This window comes from Gadus chalcogrammus, chromosome 23, assembly GCF_026213295.1.
Source record: "Gadus chalcogrammus isolate NIFS_2021 chromosome 23, NIFS_Gcha_1.0, whole genome shotgun sequence".
NCBI classification, from domain to species: domain Eukaryota; kingdom Metazoa; phylum Chordata; class Actinopteri; order Gadiformes; family Gadidae; genus Gadus; species Gadus chalcogrammus.
Genome location: NC_079434.1, coordinates 9,468,358 through 9,493,442, shown reverse-complemented (window position 1 = coordinate 9,493,442; position 25,085 = coordinate 9,468,358). Strand labels below are relative to the sequence as shown.

Sequence of the window (25,085 nt, the reverse complement as noted above, 5' to 3'; positions counted from 1 at the left end):
GAGTTGTTGAAGAATGAGTAGTGCTATGTTTAGAACAGGCCAGCGGGGGCCTCATCTGGTCCTTGCGGGCGCCGTGATGGTGACCCCTGCTACAGAACAATGGGCATTACTGGATTTTGCTTTTCGTTCTAACGATAATGCGCTATACAATATCAAATTAACCAAAAAAACAATCTACCATAAAACAGTAGACGTTGTGACATCACTCTAGAGACGTACCTGTGCGTGTTTTGTATTCCAGCCCAAGTTTTCTACACTGGTTGACTTTTCAAATTGATCACCATTTCAGAGTCACGGTCTCGATGTGATGTACATTTATTAGAATCCTGATATTAAAGGAGTAAACACGACCACTTGAAACACAACGAGTTATGAGATTAGCCAGTAAAGTGACAATTAAATCAACGAAATCAAGTGCATGTGTAATACTACGTTTGACCAGTGGGGGTGCTGCTACTTCAGGTTTAACTTGCGGTGTGTACTAACTCTTTAAATGTATACTCGTCTGCTGTTTCTTCACTTGCATCTCTGCGTCATTCTTTCCACTTCCTTGTTTCTCTTCCATGTCAGCTTCCTTTAGTTTTCAAGATGGGCTGAGGTCTTGTCGTTAACACTATTTTGTGTGTGTGTGTGTGTGTGTGTGTGTGTGTGTGTGTGTGTGTGTGTGTGTGTGTGTGTGTGTGTGTGTGTGTGTGTCCCCCAGTAGCAGCTGTGAACCCAGAGGAGGCGGATGCGGGCCCGGAGGAGGTGTCGCTGTACAGCAACAAACGCAAGCTGAGACAGGGCCGCCACAGCCTGGAAGCCGCCGTCCCCACATAGCCCCGGAACACAGGAACACACACACACAACGGCTTAGGACCACCGGATGTGTGGAAACCACGACGACAACGACGATCCAAACTCTTCACTAGTAGTCACTTCCTGCTGCGTCCACGAAGGCGGGGCAGGTCAGGAAATGAGTCACCACACAAGATGGGCGTCCCAGCACACTGGTCCTCGTCGCCATGCCAACAGAGCCGGCGGTGTGCGTTCATTGCGACGCCTGTGAAGCGGAGCGTTGCTATGGGACGTGTTGCTAGGGGACGAGTCGCCGGGACGATGTTTAGTTTCTGCTGATCTTTTTGTTTTGCTGTTTTTTAAAAAAAGAGAGAAAAGTAGACTGGAAGAAAATAATCGTAGCTGTAATACTAACTTTGGGAATGTTATTATTCGGAGTGACTAGATTGTAAATGTTATAGGGGTAGCGTGCGCGTCCTGCTGCCTTCACGTGCACGCGTCGCTTACACACACACACACACACACACACACACACACACACACACACACACACACACACACACACACACACACACACACACACACACACACACACACACACACACACACACACACACATAAAAATACACTACAAGATTCTAACATCCAAAGTTTATTTTGGTCTGGAACATTTTAGTCTTTGAATCTAAGCCTTTTCCTACTGCTGTAAGCCCCTTCAGAGCACAAAGTCACGTCGATTATTTTTCCTTTTAACCTATTTTAACACTATCAAGCTATGAAGGAAGTAACAGCAAATATCACCCTTCTATTTTGTATACGCATTTTAAAAACACATTTTATGACGCCCTGCGAGGCAACTAACGAAGAAGGCCCCGGCCTACCCGAGGAGTGGAGCAGAGAGCGTCAAGAGTCCTGCGCCAGCCACCCTGACGAGACGCCAGCATTACTGTTCATCCACCGCCGTTTACATCCACAGGCTACAACGCTAGCAGACAATACAATGTAAAAGAAAGCTACCGCTAGCTCAGTCACAGCGCCATCGCCAGGGGTCTTATGGTACTTTCCTCCCGTCCTTTTAAGGGCGTCGCTGTAAACTATAAATCATTCTCTTCATATCAGGAGGCTCTTGAGGGTGGCAGGGTTATAATGTCTATTGTTTTGAATCCGTCTTTGGTTAATTTAAATCTGATACCACTGAGAAATCCTTTAATATCGTGTGAATATTGTATGGAAAGCTAACTCGGGGGGGGGGGGGGGGGGAATAAATGAACTGAGCCATGCGGGCCAGTGGTTACCGGGCTTGCAGCTGGGAGCTCTCTGCTTGTATATTGGTTTTAATGGTTTTAAATGATGGGAGAGACCTCTTCTAGGCACAACTTTACTTTAACCCCCCTCTCTCTCCAGATATCAAGTCGTTGGGATGTTCTGGCAGCGAGCTGCTCAGGCGTTGTAATTTAATCTAGAATCTACTAATCACAGCTTTCCATGTTGAGCTGACTGAGATTCAGTTTTTGGTTGGAAACATTCGTGAATGTCTTTTTTTTTATATAAATATTATAGTTGAGTAGGTAACGCTTTCTCCAACACGTTGGGATTCACCTTTTTAATGCTGTGTTTGTTCATCTGTTCTCTGTGGGAGGGGGGCGGGGCAGAGATATTATGGGGTGGATGTGTAGAGCTCATACCAGACTGTAACTAGGGGATTTGTACAACCAAAGAAGTCTATTTTGTGGTTCAGGAATAATAAATTTTACTTTTCATTTAATAAGCCGATTCACCGCATTGTGTCTTTTGTTCAAATAAGAGCTTTTCAAAGGAATACTGCAACTTTTTTATTGTGTTCGATGGTCTGCACAAAAATCTGGTCCCCTAGGCAAAGGGGAGAACCGTGGTGGGAAGTGTATTTGGGAGAGTTCCTGGAGGTCTTCTGCTCTTCCTCTGTTGGGAGAGAGAGCATAGTTTAACTCAGTGGTTCTCAATTATTTTCTATCATTCCCACCTAGGAGACAGATTTTTTTTCACAACCCCCCTGAATTGAAATACTATTGAGAACCTGCTAATATTTATTTATCTTTACAAAACCACTGTATGAGTTGCTGGCACCAGCATTCTGCATACATTCACCTTATCAAAATAGATTAATAAAGTTAGCTAACATTAGATAACATACAAAATGAGATAACATCTGCAACAACTTAACACAATTTCCAAGAGCAAATGATTCACTGGGGTTTGCATTTAATACAAAATATTTTTCAACCGTAAACATTGGTCACTTCATCAGCTTATTCCCTTTCAAAAATATATATGATTTCTAAACTTTATTTTTTGTGTGCAACGTATGCAACAATATTTAACATTAACATATAATTCAAATAAAATAAAATAAGTTGCTTATAAAAGAAAATGACGCTAAGTCCCTCCTGCTGCTCACGCCCCCCCCTGACATTTAAACCAGTGCTTCTCAAATGGTGAGTAAAGTAAGATAAGTTTGAAAAGAGATTTCAAAGTGCGTCTTAGTGGGTAACCATCCAACATATTAGTGAAAGACCTTTTTATTCGAATGTGCCAATTCACAGCCTTTCAACGCTTCCCTTCGTCCATCGCGGTACGAATGGAGTCAGAACGTGGAGATCTCTACCTCCTCGTACTTCAGGTCTAGTGACGGTTTGTACCGAGGGATGTGAACATACGGACGCTCCCCGGAAAGTGGGTTCTCCACTCACCCGTCTGAGGCTCCGGCGGTGGGCGTTGTAGAAGGCCACGGCGCCGGGCCCTTCGCCTCGCCTGCTCTGGACTCGCTCACAAGGACGCCGCTCCTCGTCGCCCTGACAACAGGAAGCACGATGAGGAAGTGTACATAGGCGGCCTACCACCTCGCCCAAGGCTTCTGCTAAACCATTAGCCAAGTAGCTCACAGTTTAGATACCATGGTGTTTATGGTGATAGAAACACTTGCTGTTATGTTAATATTCATTTTGTAACAAACGTGTTCCCAAATCTTATCTCCCATAATGCCTCAGTGAAGGCAGCATTTTCTACTTTATTAAACCAACATCCAAGCAACGTGCAGTCTCTGAGTCAACACTGATCACCGCAACCGCCCTTTCCGATCGGCAAACAACCATTGAGCGACGCTGCCGGTTGTGTAAGAACCTAGCTCCATTTTCAACCAAACCCCAGTCCCCTGGGTGAGTCCCAGACCATCCACAGCCTCCGCCCCAGGGCAAGCCGTGGAGCAGGCTCACCAGGGAGGGAGAGCGGTCCGGGGGTACGAGCCCAGGCGTGATCGAACCCCCTTCCGGGACCTCCCGGGGCGACAGCAAGGAGTTGGGGTACCAGCTCTCAAACTCTGTCCAAGCACATGATGAGAGCACAACAATTCAGTGTAGCAGCTGCTAAAGTACGCGATGCAAAGCATCATTTGCAGACACATCAAATAATGCCTGCATGACTTGAGGGAACCAAGTAATGCAGGGAAGTAATGTGGGTCTCCTATGTGGAGACAGTACTGCAGTACTCTGGTTTAGTACTACAGTACTCCTGGGGTCTCCTATGTGGAGACAGTACTGCAGTATTCTGGTTTAGTACTACAGTACTCCTGGGGTCTCCTATGTGGAGACTTGGTACTGCAGTATTCTGGTTTAGTACTACAGTACTACTGGGGTCTCTTATCTTGAGACGTAGTACTGCAGTACTCTGGTCTAGTACTGCAGTACTCTGGTGTAGTACTGCAGTACTTGTGGGGTCTCCTGTGTGGAGACAGTACTGCAGTACTCTGGTTTAGTACTACAGTACTACTGGGGTCTCTTATGTGGAGACTTGGTACTCCAGTACTTGTGGGGTCTCCTGTGTGGAGACAGTACTGCAGTACTCTGGTGTAGTACTGCAGTACTTGTGGGGTCTCCTGTGTGGAGACAGTACTGCAGTCCTCTGGTGTAGTACTGCAGTAGTCCTGTGTGGACAGGGGTCTGACCTGAGAGCAGGCGGACCCTGCAGCGGTCCACCAGGTGCTGGCAGTAGCGGACCTCGGCCCTCGCGGGGCCCAGCTGGTCGTGGTGCTGGCGGTACCGCGTCCTCAGGGCCCCCAGACGGCCCACCAGGGCCTCCTCCACGTCCTGGGTCTCCTCGGACCCCCGGAGCCGGCCTGCGGAACCACCACCCCGGCTTTATTGGCGGGTCGGCCCTTCAAAGGCTTCGTCACACTGTCTTCCCCGTCGCCATGGTTACGCACCGTGAGCGTGGCGGTGCCGCTGGACGTCGTCCGCCGCCGCGTCGATGTCCCTCTTGGCGGCGTTGAGCTCCTGGCCGAGGAGGTGCAGGAGGGCGCGGCGCTCCTGCAGCACCTCCTTGTTGCTCCGCAGGAGGCGGTGGAGGCCGGCCCCGCCCGACGCCTTGAACTCCTCGAAGGCCTGGGCCTTGGTGGGGGGGGAGCTGCAGGCGGAGGGGAAAGGTGTAGAGCAAGGCTGGGACTTTAAGGGACATGGGTGCAGTGGCGAGAGAGAGAGGGCGGGACTTTCAGTGACATGGGTTTAGTGCAGAGAGAGAGAGGGCGGGACTTTCGGTGACATGGGATAGTGGCGAGACAGAGAGGGCGGGACTTTCGTGACATGGGTTAAGTGCAGAGAGAGAGAGGGCGGGACTTTCGGTGACATGAGTTAAGTGCAGGGGACTTCCTACACTGCAGAGGGATATCCGTTTCCGTCCGGACAACGATACAATTCATGATCCTCTCTCCGGCTGGCACTAACGTGACTATGGTTGGCAAACATACTCTGTCCTGATTGGCTCTGCCTCTGGAGGTGGTGCTTCCTGTACTTCCTGGTCGGGGGGGTCCGGTTCGTCCTCAGGGGTCTGGGGAGGAGGATTTATCCTGGGACTGGATCGGGTCTCTAGTGCCTTCCCATGAACAGGACTCGCGGCTCCAGGCTTTTTCCCCCGGCTGAACCCACATCCATAGAGGGAGGAACACAAAAAGATGAAAATAACCACAAGGGTTTTCAAAATAAAAGTCCTGTCATGTTTCTTCATAGTAGATTGAACTCATTAGTTTGTACCTCTGGGTTCAAACCCTGATTTCAAAAGAAGAGGCAACACTTTAAGAAATGTGTTTATTTCCAAGCATTTAGTCTCACAAAGGATGTTCATATCCTTTGTGTGAAATCGCTCGTTAAACAAATGAGCTTCTGTTTTCTTATTGTTTCCTATTCTGCCCACCGAAACACCTCCCACACCACAAATATTCGTGAAAGATGAATGTGGTTTACTTCCGACAACAAACCTGGGTTGAGTGCATTCCCCATGGCTCTCCTGGGTTTGGGGACTCACCTCGGCGGGGCTTCTTTAGCCTTCTTGCGTTTGCTCTTGACTCGGGCGCGGCCGGTCATCCCCCCCACCCTGCGGCTGCCGCCCACCTCCTCCTCCTCCTCCTCCTCCTCTTCCTCCTCCACTTCATCCTCCTCCTCGGGTTGTAGAGACGTTTCACGAAGCAGAACGAGATAAGCACAGCTGTCATCAGTCCTCAGATCTGCCGTTGCTCTTTAAACCCGATCGGGAGGCTGGATAGGTCTACTACACTACAGAACCACTTCCTGGTTTGCTGTTCCTGACCTTGGGATTGGCTGAGTCGTCGGCCCGGCCTCTCTCCACCAGCGTGTAGGTCTGAGAGAGCTTGGCCTTCACTCTCTGCTCCTGCTCTCTGTTAGAACACACACACACACACACACACACACACACTGCTAAATTACAACTGCTCAGGCGTTGTAATTTAATCTAGAATCTACTAATCACAGCTTTCCATGTTGAGCTGACTGAGATTCAGTTTTTGGTTGGAAACATTCGTGAATGTCTTTTTTTTTAATATAAATATTATAGTTGAGTAGGTAACGCTTTCTCCAACACGTTGGGATTCACCTTTTTAATGCTGTGTTTGTTCATCTGTTCTCTGTGGGAGGGGGGCGGGGCAGAGATATTATGGGGTGGATGTGTAGAGCTCATACCAGACTGTGTAAATATAGGAGATTTACAAGGGGAGCAGGTAAGGGGGGATAATGCATGCTCAGGGATGCCTACTGGTAAACCGTTGGGTTTCAAACCCAGAACTAATGGGCTGAGAGCCAGACCCCCTCCCCACTAGACCATCCTGCCCCATCTAAAAAGTCCTCCTAGTTCTGCTGTTGTCTTGACGATGGCCCCAAGCCATTCAGTAAACAGAGCTTGCGGTCACATGACTACTCACTGCACAGCCAGTCTGAACTGAGAGAAGACCTCCTGCAGCTGTCTGACACTGACCACCTGAGGAGCAGGAGGAGGAGGTTAATCTACTAGTCTACTAGTCTAATCTGGGTGTCTGTGTGGTTAACCTGAGTGGTAATATGGGTGTTTGTATGTTAATCTGGGAGTTTGTGTGGTTCATCTGTGTATGAATCTGTGTTTGTGTGGTTAATCAGAGTGGTCTTCTGGGAGTTTGTGTGGTAAATATGAGTGTTAATCTGGGTGTTTGTGTAGTTAATTGGAGTGTTAACCTGGGAATTTGTGTGGTAGTGTTAATATTGGTGTTTAGGTGGATAATCTGTGTGTGTGTGTGTGTGTGTGTGTGTGTGTGTGTGTGTGTGTGTGTGTGTGTGTGTGTGTGTGTGTGTGTGTGTGTGTGTGTGTGTGTGTGTGTGTGTGTGTGGGGGTAGTAAATCTCTCACACTGATGGCCTCAAGACTTCCATCCAGGTACTTCTGCACCTGGTCCTGGAGTTCAGCCTGTTGGGCCTCGGAGAGAGGCTGGTACCTCGCCCCCCCTCCATTCACCTGGAGTTCATTTAAGCACTTTAAGTAACAGCTTTTACATCGAAGGAACATACGTGATGGTAAGGTACTAAGAACCCATTTGGGTTTATTACCACAGCCAACATGACAACTCATAAAATACATAAAAAAGAGAAACTAGGATGGAGAGGCGGCCCATAACATTCATTCATTCTGAAATGATTAACCAGCGATGGTGGAGGTGGTGGAGGTGGTGAAGCTACCCACCAGGAGATTCTGGATGGACAGCTCATCCCTCAGCGTCTCCACTTCCTTCTGGAGCCTCTTCACCTCCAACTACAGACAGTTAGGGTTAGGGTTAGGGTTAGGGTCAAGATCCTGAGTCTCTGTGTAGGCAGCGGTGTCACTCGGTATAATGAAGCCTATGAGTGTGTGTGTCTCACTGCAGGGTCAACGTGTTGGTTGATGGACGGTTGGCTTTTGACACTCTTCATCCGACTGGCGAACCGCAGCGTGGACAGCTGCAGGACACAACGCAGCACTGGGTAAACAAAGGAACGATGACCCTAGCATTCATTAGGGTTCATTAACCCTAACCACCAACCATCACCTTTAGCAAACACCTCAGACAACAGACAAACAAACACCTCAGACAACAGACAAACAAACACCTCAGACCACAGCCAATCAAACCCCTCAGACAACACGTAAACAAACACCTCAGACAACAGACAAACAAACACCTCAGACAACAGCCATACAAACACCTTAGACAACAGGTAAACAAACACCTCAGACAACAGACAAACACCTCAGACAACAGGCAAACAAACACCTCAGACAACACGTAAACAAACACCTCCGACAACAGACAAACACCTCAGACAACAGACAACAAACACCTCAGACAACAGACAACAAACACCTCAGACAACAGACAAACAAACACCTCAGACAACAGACAACAAACACCTCAGACAACAGACAACAAACACCTCAGACAACAGACAAACAAACACCTCAGACAACAGACAACAAACACCTCAGACAACAGACAACAAACACCTCAGACAACAGACAAACACCTCAGACAACAGACAAACACCTCAGACAACAGACAAACACCTCAGACAACAGACCACCAAACACCTCAGACCACAGGCAAACAAACACCTCAGACAACAGACAAATAAACAACAGCAGGAAATCCTATCCGAAAGAGGAAGTCGAGCCGTGCTGCCCACCGTCTCGTCCATCTGCGTCTCCTCTCCGTAGATGTTGGCCACCAGCACTGTGTTGCAGTTCCCTCCTGATGACAGAAAGCATCCAGACGTCCAGACGTTAGCCAAGAACCTTACAGTGCAGGTTCATAACGCCGACCTACAGGTAGACCGTGGCCATCTGGGATAGAACCCCAAGCTGCTGGTTCCCAACCTTTCTGTGCCTATGATTCCTGAGGCCAGAACATTCTTTCTGAGCCCCATGCACATCATTTGACCCCTATCAGCTTGGCGCCCCTCTAAGAGGTGAGCAGTCTGCTGCAGGGTAAGAATCATGAGGCTGTCTGTGTGCATTCACAGGACCTTTACAACACCGGCCAACCTTTTACATTACTTTTTTATCACAATGTGTGTGTGTGTGTGTGTCCGTGTGTGTGTATACCCAGGGAGTGTTTGAGTGCGTGGGTGAGCTTGCTCTGTCTGAAGGGGACGTGGTCTCTGCGGGGGTCCGCCAGGGCCAGGATGGTCTGCTCCAGGAAGGACAGAGACTTGTTGATGTGTGTCGCCTCCCGCAACGTCTGCCCCGCCCCCTGCACACACACACACACACACACAGACACACACACACACACACGCTTACACACAAATAACACCCATAAGGAACACACCTTTTATATACACTTGAACCGCACCACTTTAAATATACACAGATGTTAAGAACGTACACACACACACACACAGATATATATATATATCAAACACATGTTTTATATACCCAAAAAGAACACAAACTTTAAATAAACTCACATACACAAACACAAAAACAAGATCTATCGACACAGATTGAACACGCAGACACACATTAAATGTATAGACACTTTAAACACACATAAGTTGAGAACACACATGTTCAGAACTATATAAACAGTACACAAAGACTGCTCTTACGTTGAACCCATTCCATCATCTGTACAGGCAGAACCAGATCCCCCAGTACCGGACTGTTAGCCAAGTGGCAAACCCAGGATGGGTCCTCAGTGGGTGGCGGGGCACACTGGATGTACACAGTACTAGCACCTATTCTCCCATCCCCGTTCCCGCCTGGAGGGGACACGCCCACTGATGATTTCGCACCTCAGGTCAAAGGAAACCTGCTATTCTTCGGCTCCAGTTCGGCACCAACCTTTCGAGGTGCCGAGGCATTACAATTTGGTCTAAATGCTCCGAGCGGTTCTGTCGAGGTTCGCCCACCGGAAACAGACACCCGTTCCACGCTGTCTGCCAAAAGGGGGTCTCGGCGGACCGGACCACTCACCCCAGTCCTCCCCAGGCGCTCCGACCCGGCCAGGTCCACCAGGCTCAGCTTGGAGCGCAGGAACGTGGTGCCAGAGAGAGACCTGGAGTGAGACTACCGCCAGCACAGGGACGACAAGCAGACGTACGTGTGTTAAGACGTTAGAAAAGTGTTAATAAAGAGGTTCAGATACATGTCATCAGAGTTCTTGCATGTAGCTGTTTCCCGCCGACTATGGATACAACCTAAACCCCCCCACAAACCCGCATTTACACCCTGGTACATAGGTCAAAGGTTAAAAGTTAAAGGGGGGATACCTGTATGTGTAGGGTGAAGATGCAGTGGGACCTGGAGGAGTGGTTGTTCATAGCGTGAGCTCCCATGATGCGATTCAGCTCCCCCTGGACATGACAACCACACACCAACACTGTATTACACACCACATGAACAGCGCTCTCATCCCTTCTTATGAGTGAGGATTGTTCCTTTAAGGAAAACTAGGAGGAAGCATCGGGAAGGAGATAAAATAAAACACAGCCAGCCAACGTACAAACCAATTACAGTGGGACGTGTTCCACACAGCGTCTTACAGTAGAAGGTGTTCCACACAGCGTCTTACAGTAGAAGGTGTTCCACACAGCGTCTTACAGTAGAAGGTGTTCCACACAGCGTCTTACAGTAGAAGGTGTTCCACACAGCGTCTTACAGTAGAAGGTGTTCCCCACAGCGTCTTACAGTAGAAGGTGTTTCACACAGCGTCTTACAGTAGGAGTTGTTCCACACAGCGTCTTACAGTAGGAGGTGTTCCACACAGCGTCTTACAGTAGAAGGTGTTTCACACAGCGTCTTACAGTAGGAGTTGTTCCACACAGCGTCTTACAGTAGGAGGTGTTCCACACAGCGTCTTACAGTAGAAGGTGTTCCCCACAGCGTCTTACAGTAGAAGGTATTCCACACAGCGTCTTACAGTAGAAGGTGTTCCACACAGCGTCTTACAGTAGAAGGTGTTCCCCACAGCGTCTTACAGTAGAAGGTGTTCCACACAGCGTCTTACAGTAGGAGTTGTTCCACACAGCGTCTTACAGTAGAAGGTGTTCCACACAGCGTCACCTCCCACCTCAAACAGCAGGTCCAGGGCCTCCTCCTGGCTCTGGACGGGGTGCAGGGACAGACCCCTGATAGACACCCGCCCACCGGGCTCTTCCATCAACGCAAGACCCGACCGGGGAGCGGGGCCCGGGGGGGGCACTGGGCCCCGGGGGGCCAGTTGCTGGGGCCCGGCCAGTGTGGACAGCAGGTCCGTCAGGGTGTCGTTGTAGACCTCCAGGTAGGACAGCTGGACAGAGAAGATGTGGTCGCTGCGCTTCGCCACTTCCTGAAACACCTTGGACAAAAAGAGCTAAATAAGTACAAAGTAGACATAGACATAGACAAGAACAGAATTGTGGCTTACCTAGCGATTCACATTTATATAGCGCTTTTCTACCAGCGGCCACTCTAAGTGCTGTAAAATATTGGCTAACATTCACCCATTTATGCACATATTCACGACTGACGGCGTTGTCAGTCACACAAGGGCGACAGCCAGCTCGTCGGGAGCAGTTAGGGTTAGGTGTCTTGCTCAGGGAATCCTCGACACTCTGGGATTCCCTGAGCAAGAGCCGGGGATCAAACTAGAAACCTTCCGGTTACCAGCCAACCCACTGTACCTACTGAGCCCTCGCCAAGTGTGGCGGTATGTGTGTCACCTTCTCCAGATATAGACCATACCGGACCAGGAGTGTGTGTTACCTGCTCCAGACCAGGTGTGTGTGTAACCTGCTCCAGACCAGGTGTGTGTGTTACCTGCTCCAGACCAGGTGTGTGTGTTACCTGCTCCATACCAGGTGTGTGTGTTACCTGCTCCATACCAGGTGTGTGTTAGCCTGGCTAACGCCAGACCTCATCTCAATCTACATTGAGAAGAGGTCTGGGAACCACACATTAATTTTCTCTAATTTGAGGCGTGGTTTACGATTGCCAAGAGCCGTTTATTGGGCCCTACAAATGTCTATCATATGAGTCTGTACGAAGCTCAAAGCCAATCATATAAATGATACCAGATGACGTATGTAGAGTGACAGAAATTCGATGAGGAAGAAGACAATGGGTGTGTTGAATAGACGTCTTCATCGTCTTGCCATCCCCCCCCCGTTCTGTGATTGGTTCCCTATCTCAGGTGAAAATCGGATCCATGGAATCCAGGCTGCCTAGCAGCGCGAAAGGCAGCATGGGTATACCCAGGTGTGTGTTACCTGCTCCATAACAGGTGTGTGTGTTACCTGCTCCAGAACAGGTGTGTGTGTTGCCTTCTCCAGACCAGGTGTGTGTGTTACCTGCTCCAGAACAGGTGTGTGTGTTACCTTCTCCAGACCAGGTGTATGTGTTACCTGTTCTAGACCAGGTGTTTGTGTTACCTTCTCCAGACCAGGTGTATGTGTTACCTGTTCTAGACCAGGTGTGTGTGTTACCTTCTCGAAACCAGGTGTGTGTGTTACCTGTTCCACCGCGCGGGGGATGATCCCTCGCTGGCGGTAGGACTCAGTGGTGCCCGTCATGGTGTAGGTCTTTCCTGCGCCTGTTTGGCCAAAACACAAGACCGTACCTGGTGGGAACCAGAACAGTGTTAATGATAAACCCACACTATCTGGTCACAGGGGAGGGACTGAGGGGAATTCAGTCTAGCAACAACATAAAAAGCAAAGCTGCAGTCTTCCCTCATTCTCATTAATGCAAACATTTTAAACCAAATAATTAACGTTATTCTGCAATTTTCCGGTAAACACTTTGCTGTTCTTGTATGTCTGCTGAATAATGTGTTTGTGTTTTAATGTGATTCACGTAGAAGAGGGTTCTCTGTCCCAGCATCAACTCCTATATGATTAAACCTTTCCTCAACCTAATTAAGATCAGAATCAGTTCTAAACTGATTATAAACGTTATAATGGATAAAACGTTATTGAACGCCGATGTTTGGACTGACCATTGTACCCGTCCAGCGCCCCCAAAACCACCTCCTGGCCCACCCTGGCGTACACCTCCTCCTGGGACAGGAGGTGCAGCACCCCGTCCAGCTGGAAGCACCAGGAGCTGGGGGCGTGGTATCCTCCACACCGCCTCCCTTTGCTCTGGTGGATCTGCACCGTCTACGGCAAGCCACAGGAACCAAAGAACAAGGACAGTTTTAGCTGGCTTGAGCTAGATACACATTTGTTTAAGAATGAGCAATTAGCGGTTATACTCAACATTAAATCGTTAACTATTGGCATGACCTAGCCTATAATGATAGTAAAACGGTAATAATAATATGTCTACACACATTTCCAACATGAGAGATAGACATTTGACCTCACCTTTGGGCTTCCAAGTTGTATATTTTAAATGTACAGTATTTCTGCTCACCTGCTGCTCAAGGTGAAAGTTAACAGATAGGCTACTACGGATACACCCATAAGGGGTTCTGATCTAAGCCCTCGGATGTTTGGGTTCAAACACCTTATTTTGGGATTCAGACGTGTTAAAGAAAAAGTGGCTCTATGGAAAAAACATCTAAACGTGTAAGGTCTACATTTAGTCTCATGGTGTATTTAAATATAGGCCTATATTTCTTATCGTCAAATGTTTACCTATACCGTGATGCTTTTTATGTCTTGGTAATTGTTCATTTGATTGATTGGACACATTGAGGAAAGGGTCCGATTAAAGTACAATTGTCTTACTTTTCCATCGGGGAGGATTTCTATGAGCTCTTGAGCAAAAGTGGCGGTCGGTCGGCTTCTCACGAACACCTTCATGATCCTGAAGACAGTAACTTATATCACGACCCAATTCTTCGCAATGCTACTGCTGCATCACTATAGTCTGATCTGGTACCAACCGTTACACTGAATGACGGCCATTTATCTTACACTCATGTTTATGTTGACGAGAGCCATGACAACGACCTGACCCCCCTCCCCCGGAGCCAAATCACCGCTCACCTAGGGATGTATACTTAAGCAATAGATCACGCCAGGCTGTGGTATGTGCTCATTATACCACTGTTAATGGGCGTTGTACGGCCCCGACGCGCAGCGGAGGGCCGGCGACCCCCTTCACAGTGGTATAATGAGCACATGCCACTGACTGAAGAGATCTATTGCTTTTATACAACGGTTACTGTTATGGCGAAAGTCATAGACACAGCGACCCCCTTCACAGTGGTATAATGAGCACATGCCACTGACTGAAGTGATCTATTGCTTTTATACAACGGTTACTGTTATGGCGAAACGAAAGTCATAGACACACTACATTTAAAAAGAAACAAAGAAAGTCAAAGTAGCCGTTTTGTTAAAGAATACAAAAAAGTAGTCCCTCCTGGCTGCCGCTATGCATCGACGGTCGCTATGCAACACACTTTAGCGTCCGTCCGAGAGAAGGCTCCGATAGAGCGGTTCGCCGGCAATTTATCCTATGGAGCAGTTCACTCGCCGTGTGCCTAAGCTTTCGTTAGTCTCTCCATCGCCTTGCTCACTCCCGGAGTAACAACATTTACACCCTCTCCATCATCCCAACACATGTTTTACTTTGTAACTGTTTCTACTTCCAGGCGGACCACTTCGCGGAGGCAACCGTCCTCCGCTTCGCGTCGGACGGTTCACGCCTCCACGTCGTCCATTAATTCCTGATAATGGACACCTCGTCGGGCATTATCCCTTACATATATGACGACCAATAAAAATATACATTTTTATTGGTCGTCATGAAAAAAAGCATACTGTTGTTACTGTTGTTTTTTATTGGTCGTCATGAAAAAAAGCATACTGTTGTTACTGTTGTTTTTTATTGGTCGTCATGATAAAAAGCGTAAGGGGTAACACTGTTGTTTTTTATTGGTCGTTATGAAAAAAAACATAAGGGGTAACACTGTTCTTTTTTATTGGTCGTCATGAAAAAAAACATAAGGGGTAACACTGTTGTTTTTTATTGGTCGTCATGAAAAAAACATAAGGGGTAACACTGTTGTTTTTTATTGGTCGTCATGAAAAAAAACACAAGGGGTAACACTGTTGTTTTTTATTGATCGTAATGAAAAATCGTAAAGGAAATAATAGAAATACACACATACATTTTATAAATATAAGGGGTAACACTGTCGATATTTATCAAATAATCATAGGGGGTGATAACACTGTTGTTTTTTATTGGTCGTCATGAAAAAAAACATAAGGGGTAACACTGTTGTTTTTTATTGGTCGTCATGAAAAAAAGACATAAGGGGTAACACTGTTGTTTTTTATTGGTCGTCATGAAAAAAAACATAAGGGGTAACACTTGTTTTTTATTGGTCGTCATGAAAAAAAGCATAAGGGGTAACACTGTTGTTTTTTATTGGTCGTCATGAAAAAAAACATAAGGGGTAACACTGTGGTTTTTTATTGGTCGTCGTGAAAAAAAACATAAGGGGTAACACTGTTGTTTTTTATTGGTCGTTATGAAAAAAAACATAAGGGGTAACACTGTTCTTTTTATTGGTCGTCATGAAAAAAAACATAAGGGATAACACTGTTGTTTTTTATTGGTCGTCATGAAAAAAACATAAGGGGTAACACTGTTGTTTTTTATTGGTCGTCATGAAAAAAAACAAGGGGTAACACTGTTGTTTTTTATTGATCGTAATGAAAAAAAACGTAAGGGAAATAATAGAAATAGACGCTTACATTTTATAAATATAAGCGGTAACACTGTCGATATTTATCAAATAATCATAGGGGGTGATAACACTGTTGTTTTTTATTGGTCGTCCTGAAAAAATAAATAAGGGGTAACACTGTTGTTTTTTATTGGTCGTCATGAAAAAAATACATAAGGGGTAACACTGTTGTGTTTTATTGGTCGTCATGAAAAAAAACATAATAACTTGTTTTTTATTGGTCATCATGAAATAAACATAAGGGGTAACACTGTCGATATTTATCAAACAAAACAAAGGGGGTAACACTGTTGTTTTTTATTGGTCGTCATGAAAAAAAGACATAAGGGGTAACACTGTTGTTTTTTATTGGTCGTCATGAAAAAAAACATAATAACTGTTGTTTTTTATTGGTCATAATGAAAAAAAACATAAGGGGTAACACTGTGGTTTTTTATTGGTCGTCATGAAAAAAAACATAAGGGGTAACACTGTTGTTTTTTATTGGTCGTTATGAAAAAAATCATAAGGGGTAACACTGTTGTTTTTTATTGGTCTTCATGAAAAAAACATAAGGGGTAACACTGTTGTTTTTTATTGGTCGTCATGAAAAAAAACATAATAACTGTTGTTTTTTATTGGTCATCATGAAAATAAACATAAGGGGTAACACTGTGGTTTTTTATTGGTCGTCATTAAAAAACATAAGGGGTAACACTGTTGTTTTTTATTGGTTGTCATGAAAAAAAACACAAGGGGTAACACTGTTGTTTTTTATTGATCGTAATGAAAAATCGTAAGGGAAATAATAGAAATACACACATACATTTTATAAATATAAGGGGTAACACTGTCGATATTTATCAAATAATCATAGGGGGTGATAACACTGTTGTTTTTTATTGGTCGTCATGAAAAAAAACATAAGGGGTAACACTGTTGATTTTTATTGGTCGTCATGAAAAAAAGACATAAGGGGTAACACTGTTGTTTTTTATTGGTCGTCATGAAAAAAAACATAAGGGGTAACACTTGTTTTTTATTGGTCGTCATGAAAAAAAGCATAAGGGGTAACACTGTTGTTTTTTATTGGTCGTCATGAAAAAAAACATAAGGGGTAACACTGTGGTTTTTTATTGGTCGTCGTGAAAAAAAACATAAGGGGTAACACTGTTGTTTTTTATTGGTCGTTATGAAAAAAAACATAAGGGGTAACACTGTTCTTTTTTATTGGTCGTCATGAAAAAAAACATAAGGGATAACACTGTTGTTTTTTATTGGTCGTCATGAAAAAAACATAAGGGGTAACACTGTTGTTTTTTATTGGTCGTCATGAAAAAAAACAAGGGGTAACACTGTTGTTTTTTATTGATCGTAATGAAAAAAACGTAAGGGAAATAATAGAAATAGACGCTTACAATTTATAAATATAAGCGGTAACACTGTCGATATTTATCAAATAATCATAGGGGGTGATAACACTGTTGTTTTTTATTGGTCGTCCTGAAAAAATAAATAAGGGGTAACACTGTTGTTTTTTATTGGTCGTCATGAAAAAAATACATAAGGGGTAACACTGTTGTGTTTTATTGGTCGTCATGAAAAAAAACATAATAACTTGTTTTTTATTGGTCATCATGAAATAAACATAAGGGGTAACACTGTCGATATTTATCAAATAAAACAAAGGGGGTAACACTGTTGTTTTTTATTGGTCGTCATGAAAAAAAGACATAAGGGGTAACACTGTTGTTTTTTATTGGTCGTCATGAAAAAAAACATAATAACTGTTGTTTTTTATTGGTCATAATGAAAAAAAACATAAGGGGTAACACTGTGGTTTTTTATTGGTCGTCATGAAAAAAAACATAAGGGGTAACACTGTTGTTTTTTATTGGTCGTTATGAAAAAAATCATAAGGGGTAACACTGTTGTTTTTTATTGGTCTTCATGAAAAAAACATAAGGGGTAACACTGTGGTTTTTTATTGGTCGTCATGAAAAAAAACATAATAACTGTTGTTTTTTATTGGTCATCATGAAAATAAACATAAGGGGTAACACTGTGGTTTTTTATTGGTCGTCATTAAAAAACATAAGGGGTAACACTGTTGTTTTTTATTGGTCGTCATGAAAAAAAACACAAGGGGTAACACTGTTGTTTTTTATTGATCGTAATGAAAAATCGTAAGGGAAATAATAGAAAGACCCACATACATTTTATAAATACAAGGGGTAACACTGTCGATATTTATCAAATAATCATAGGGGGTGATAACACTGTTCTTTTTTATTGGTCGTCATGAAAAAAAACATAAGGGATAACACTGTTGTTTTTTATTGGTCGTCATGAAAAAACATAAGGGGTAACACTGTTGTTTTTTATTGGTCGTCATGAAAAAAAACACAAGGGGTAACACTGTTGTTTTTTATTGATCGTAATGAAAAAAAACGTAAGGGAAATAATAGAAATAGACGCTTACATTTTATAAATATAAGCGGTAACACTGTCGATATTTATCAAATAATCATAGGGGGTGATAACACTGTTGTTTTTTATTGGTCGTCCTGAAAAAATAAATAAGGGGTAACACTGTTGTTTTTTATTGGTCGTCATGAAAAAAAGACATAAGGGGTAACACTGTTGTGTTTTATTGGTCGTCATGAAAAAAAACATAATAACTGTTGTTTTTTATTGGTCATCATGAAAAAAAACATAAGGGGTAACACTGTCGATATTTATCAAATAAAACAAAGGGGGTAACACTGTTGTTTTTTATTGGTTGTCATGAAAAAAAGACATAAGGGGTAACACTGTTGTTTTTTATTGGTCGTCATGAAAAAAAACATAATAACTGTTGTTTTTTATTGGTCGTCATGAAAAAAAACATAAGGGGTAACACTGTGGTTTTTTATTGGTCGTCATGAAAAAAAACATAAGGGGTAACACTGTTGTTTTTTATTGGTCGTTATGAAAAAAATCATAAGGGGTAACACTGTTGTTTTTTATTGGTCTTCATGAAAAAAACATAAGGGGTAACACTGTTGTTTTTTATTGGTCGTCATGAAAAAAAACATAATAACTTGTTTTTTATTGGTCATCATGAAAATAAACATAAGGGGTAACACTGTGGTTTTTTATTGGTCGTCATGAAAAAAAACATAAGGGGTAACACTGTTGTTTTTTATTGGTCGTTATGAAAAAAAACATAAGGGGTAACACTGTTGTTTTTTATTGGTCGTCATGAAAAAAAACATAATAACTGTTGTTTTTTATTGGTCATCATGAAAATAAACATAAGGGGTAACACTGTGGTTTTTTATTGGTCGTCATTAAAAAAACATAAGGGGTAACACTGTTGTTTTTTATTGGTCGTCATGAAAAAAAACACAAGGGGTAACACTGTTGTTTTTTATTGATCGTAATGAAAAATCGTAAGGGAAATAATAGAAACACACACATACATTTTATAAATATAAGGGGTAACACTGTCGATATTTATCAAATAATCATAGGGGGTGATAACACTGTTGTTTTTTATTGGTCGTCATGAAAAAAAACATAAGGGGTAACACTGTTGATTTTTATTGGTCGTCATGAAAAAAAGACACAAGGGGTAACACTGTTGTTTTTTATTGGTCGTCATGAAAAAAAACATAAGGGGTAACACTTGTTTTTTATTGGTCGTCATGAAAAAAAGCATAAGGGGTAACACTGTTGTTTTTTATTGGTCGTCATGAAAAAAAACATAAGGGGTAACACTGTGGTTTTTTATTGGTCGTCGTGAAAAAAAACATAAGGGGTAACACTGTTGTTTTTTATTGGTCGTTATGAAAAAAAACATAAGGGGTAACACTGTTCTTTTTTATTGGTCGTCATGAAAAAAACATAAGGGATAACACTGTTGTTTTTTATTGGTCGTCATGAAAAAAACATAAGGGGTAACACTGTTGTTTTTTATTGGTCGTCATGAAAAAAAACAAGGGGTAACACTGTTGTTTTTTATTGATCGTAATGAAAAAAAACGTAAGGGAAATAATAGAAATAGAAGCTTACAATTTATAAATATAAGCGGTAACACTGTCGATATTTATCAAATAATCATAGGGGGTGATAACACTGTTGTTTTTTATTGGTCGTCCTGAAAAAATAAATAAGGGGTAACACTGTTGTTTTTTATTGGTCGTCATGAAAAAAATACATAAGGGGTAACACTGTTGTGTTTTATTGGTCGTCATGAAAAAAAACATAATAACTTGTTTTTTATTGGTCATCATGAAATAAACATAAGGGGTAACACTGTCGATATTTATCAAATAAAACAAAGGGGGTAACACTGTTGTTTTTTATTGGTCGTCATGAAAAAAAGACATAAGGGGTAACACTGTTGTTTTTTATTGGTCGTCATGAAAAAAAACATAATAACTGTTGTTTTTTATTGGTCATAATGAAAAAAAACATAAGGGGTAACACTGTGGTTTTTTATTGGTCGTCATGAAAAAAAACATAAGGGGTAACACTGTTGTTTTTTATTGGTCGTTATGAAAAAAATCATAAGGGGTAACATTGTTGTTTTTTATTGGTCTTCATGAAAAAAACATAAGGGGTAACACTGTGGTTTTTTATTGGTCGTCATGAAAAAAAACATAATAACTGTTGTTTTTTATTGGTCATCATGAAAATAAACATAAGGGGTAACACTGTGGTTTTTTATTGGTCGTCATTAAAAAAACATAAGGGGTAACACTGTTGTTTTTTATTGGTCGTCATGAAAAAAAACATAAGGGGCAACACTGTTGTTGGTAATACTGTTGTTTTTCTTTGGTCGTCATGAAAAAAATCATAAGGGGTAACACTGTTGTTTTTTATTGGTCTTCATGAAAAAAACATAAGGGGTAACACTGTTGTTTTTTATTGGTCGTCATGAAAAAAAACATAATAACTGTTGTTTTTTATTGGTCATCATGAAAATAAACATAAGGGGTAACACTGTGGTTTTTTATTGGTCGTCATTAAAAAAACATAAGGGGTAACACTGTTGTTTTTTATTGGTTGTCATGAAAAAAAACACAAGGGGTAACACTGTTGTTTTTTATTGATCGTAATGAAAAATCGTAAGGGAAATAATAGAAATACACACATACATTTTATAAATATAAGGGGTAACACTGTCGATATTTATCAAATAATCATAGGGGGTGATAACACTGTTGTTTTTTATTGGTCGTCATGAAAAAAAACATAAGGGGTAACACTGTTGATTTTTATTGGTCGTCATGAAAAAAAGACATAAGGGGTAACACTGTTGTTTTTTATTGGTCGTCATGAAAAAAAACATAAGGGGTAACACTTGTTTTTTATTGGTCGTCATGAAAAAAAGCATAAGGGGTAACACTGTTGTTTTTTATTGGTCGTCATGAAAAAAACATAAGGGGTAACACTGTGGTTTTTTATTGGTCGTCGTGAAAAAAAACATAAGGGGTAACACTGTTGTTTTTTATTGGTCGTTATGAAAAAAAACATAAGGGGTAACACTGTTCTTTTTTATTGGTCGTCATGAAAAAAAACATAAGGGATAACACTGTTGTTTTTTATTGGTCGTCATGAAAAAAACATAAGGGGTAACACTGTTGTTTTTTATTGGTCGTCATGAAAAAAAACAAGGGGTAACACTGTTGTTTTTTATTGATCGTAATGAAAAAAAACGTAAGGGAAATAATAGAAATAGACGCTTACAATTTATAAATATAAGCGGTAACACTGTCGATATTTATCAAATAATCATAGGGGGTGATAACACTGTTGTTTTTTATTGGTCGTCCTGAAAAAATAAATAAGGGGTAACACTGTTGTTTTTTATTGGTCGTCATGAAAAAAATACATAAGGGGTAACACTGTTGTGTTTTATTGGTCGTCATGAAAAAAAACATAATAACTTGTTTTTTATTGGTCATCATGAAATAAACATAAGGGGTAACACTGTCGATATTTATCAAATAAAACAAAGGGGGTAACACTGTTGTTTTTTATTGGTCGTCATGAAAAAAAGACATAAGGGGTAACACTGTTGTTTTTTATTGGTCGTCATGAAAAAAAACATAATAACTGTTGTTTTTTATTGGTCATAATGAAAAAAAACATAAGGGGTAACACTGTGGTTTTTTATTGGTCGTCATGAAAAAAAACATAAGGGGTAACACTGTTGTTTTTTATTGGTCGTTATGAAAAAAATCATAAGGGGTAACACTGTTGTTTTTTATTGGTCTTCATGAAAAAAACATAAGGGGTAACACTGTGGTTTTTTATTGGTCGTCATGAAAAAAAACATAATAACTGTTGTTTTTTATTGGTCATCATGAAAATAAACATAAGGGGTAACACTGTGGTTTTTTATTGGTCGTCATTAAAAAAACATAAGGGGTAACACTGTTGTTTTTTATTGGTCGTCATGAAAAAAAACACAAGGGGTAACACTGTTGTTTTTTATTGATCGTAATGAAAAATCGTAAGGGAAATAATAGAAAGACCCACATACATTTTATAAATACAAGGGGTAACACTGTCGATATTTATCAAATAATCATAGGGGGTGATAACACTGTTCTTTTTTATTGGTCGTCATGAAAAAAAACATAAGGGATAACACTGTTGTTTTTTATTGGTCGTCATGAAAAAACATAAGGGGTAACACTGTTGTTTTTTATTGGTCGTCATGAAAAAAAACACAAGGGGTAACACTGTTGTTTTTTATTGATCGTAATGAAAAAAAACGTAAGGGAAATAATAGAAATAGACGCTTACATTTTATAAATATAAGCGGTAACACTGTCGATATTTATCAAATAATCATAGGGGGTGATAACACTGTTGTTTTTTATTGGTCGTCCTGAAAAAATAAATAAGGGGTAACACTGTTGTTTTTTATTGGTCGTCATGAAAAAAAGACATAAGGGGTAACACTGTTGTGTTTTATTGGTCGTCATGAAAAAAAACATAATAACTGTTGTTTTTTATTGGTCATCATGAAAAAAAACATAAGGGGTAACACTGTCGATATTTATCAAATAAAACAAAGGGGGTAACACTGTTGTTTTTTATTGGTTGTCATGAAAAAAAGACATAAGGGGTAACACTGTTGTTTTTTATTGGTCGTCATGAAAAAAAACATAATAACTGTTGTTTTTTATTGGTCATCATGAAAAAAAACATAAGGGGTAACACTGTGGTTTTTTATTGGTCGTCATGAAAAAAAACATAAGGGGTAACACTGTTGTTTTTTATTGGTCGTTATGAAAAAAATCATAAGGGGTAACACTGTTGTTTTTTATTGGTCTTCATGAAAAAAACATAAGGGGTAACACTGTTGTTTTTTATTGGTCGTCATGAAAAAAAACATAATAACTTGTTTTTTATTGGTCATCATGAAAATAAACATAAGGGGTAACACTGTGGTTTTTTATTGGTCGTCATGAAAAAAAACATAAGGGGTAACACTGTTGTTTTTTATTGGTCGTTATGAAAAAAAACATAAGGGGTAACACTGTTGTTTTTTATTGGTCGTCATGAAAAAAAACATAATAACTGTTGTTTTTTATTGGTCATCATGAAAATAAACATAAGGGGTAACACTGTGGTTTTTTATTGGTCGTCATTAAAAAAACATAAGGGGTAACACTGTTGTTTTTTATTGGTCGTCATGAAAAAAAACACAAGGGGTAACACTGTTGTTTTTTATTGATCGTAATGAAAAATCGTAAGGGAAATAATAGAAATACACACATACATTTTATAAATATAAGGGGTAACACTGTCGATATTTATCAAATAATCATAGGGGGTGATAACACTGTTGTTTTTTATTGGTCGTCATGAAAAAAAACATAAGGGGTAACACTGTTGATTTTTATTGGTCGTCATGAAAAAAAGACACAAGGGGTAACACTGTTGTTTTTTATTGGTCGTCATGAAAAAAAACATAAGGGGTAACACTTGTTTTTTATTGGTCGTCATGAAAAAAAGCATAAGGGGTAACACTGTTGTTTTTTATTGGTCGTCATGAAAAAAAACATAAGGGGTAACACTGTGGTTTTTTATTGGTCGTCGTGAAAAAAAACATAAGGGGTAACACTGTTGTTTTTTATTGGTCGTTATGAAAAAAAACATAAGGGGTAACACTGTTCTTTTTTATTGGTCGTCATGAAAAAAAACATAAGGGATAACACTGTTGTTTTTTATTGGTCGTCATGAAAAAAACATAAGGGGTAACACTGTTGTTTTTTATTGGTCGTCATGAAAAAAAACAAGGGGTAACACTGTTGTTTTTTATTGATCGTAATGAAAAAAAACGTAAGGGAAATAATAGAAATAGAAGCTTACAATTTATAAATATAAGCGGTAACACTGTCGATATTTATCAAATAATCATAGGGGGTGATAACACTGTTGTTTTTTATTGGTCGTCCTGAAAAAATAAATAAGGGGTAACACTGTTGTTTTTTATTGGTCGTCATGAAAAAAATACATAAGGGGTAACACTGTTGTGTTTTATTGGTCGTCATGAAAAAAAACATAATAACTTGTTTTTTATTGGTCATCATGAAATAAACATAAGGGGTAACACTGTCGATATATATCAAATAAAACAAAGGGGGTAACACTGTTGTTTTTTATTGGTCGTCATGAAAAAAAGACATAAGGGGTAACACTGTTGTTTTTTATTGGTCGTCATGAAAAAAAACATAATAACTGTTGTTTTTTATTGGTCATAATGAAAAAAAACATAAGGGGTAACACTGTGGTTTTTTATTGGTCGTCATGAAAAAAAACATAAGGGGTAACACTGTTGTTTTTTATTGGTCGTTATGAAAAAAATCATAAGGGGTAACATTGTTGTTTTTTATTGGTCTTCATGAAAAAAACATAAGGGGTAACACTGTGGTTTTTTATTGGTCGTCATGAAAAAAAACATAATAACTGTTGTTTTTTATTGGTCATCATGAAAATAAACATAAGGGGTAACACTGTGGTTTTTTATTGGTCGTCATTAAAAAAACATAAGGGGTAACACTGTTGTTTTTTATTGGTCGTCATGAAAAAAAACACAAGGGGTAACACTGTTGTTTTTTATTGATCGTAATGAAAAATCGTAAGGGAAATAATAGAAAGACACACATACATTTTATAAATACAAGGGGTAACACTGTCGATATTTATCAAATAATCATAGGGGGTGATAACACTGTTCTTTTTTATTGGCCGTCATGAAAAAAAACATAAGGGATAACACTGTTGTTTTTTATTGGTCGTCATGAAAAAACATAAGG

At 41.2% G+C, this 25,085-nt stretch overlaps 2 protein-coding genes across 5 annotated transcripts in view; one reads left to right on the top strand and one right to left on the bottom strand.

Annotated features, from left to right (window-relative positions):
* Positions 1–3,398, top strand: part of scrib (scribble planar cell polarity protein) — a 76,145-nt gene extending 72,747 nt beyond the window's left edge. The window contains exon 46 of one of the 4 annotated variants that reach the window (XM_056584141.1): positions 704–3,398. In XM_056584141.1, the coding sequence (XP_056440116.1) occupies positions 704–819 (116 nt within the window). In that variant the 3' untranslated portion in view covers positions 820–3,398. The remainder of the gene's footprint in view (positions 1–703) is intronic. The other 3 variants (XM_056584143.1, XM_056584144.1, XM_056584142.1) reach the window with 3 other exon arrangements.
* kif9 (kinesin family member 9) lies at positions 2,381–14,113 on the bottom strand. Its single transcript, XM_056584813.1, has 20 exons — positions 13,808–14,113; positions 13,072–13,234; positions 12,587–12,693; positions 11,167–11,433; positions 10,367–10,450; positions 10,071–10,163; positions 9,198–9,345; positions 8,780–8,844; positions 7,979–8,056; positions 7,803–7,871; positions 7,473–7,577; positions 7,016–7,071; positions 6,350–6,475; positions 6,106–6,183; positions 5,552–5,719; positions 5,012–5,211; positions 4,754–4,924; positions 3,819–4,129; positions 3,504–3,605; positions 2,381–2,407 (listed from the first exon to the last, which is right to left on the bottom strand). The coding sequence occupies exons 1-20, from the start codon at positions 13,880–13,882 to the stop codon at positions 2,381–2,383; spliced, it is 2,493 nt and encodes an 830-aa protein (XP_056440788.1). The 5' UTR covers positions 13,883–14,113.
* Positions 14,114–25,085: the final 10,972 nt, after the last annotated feature.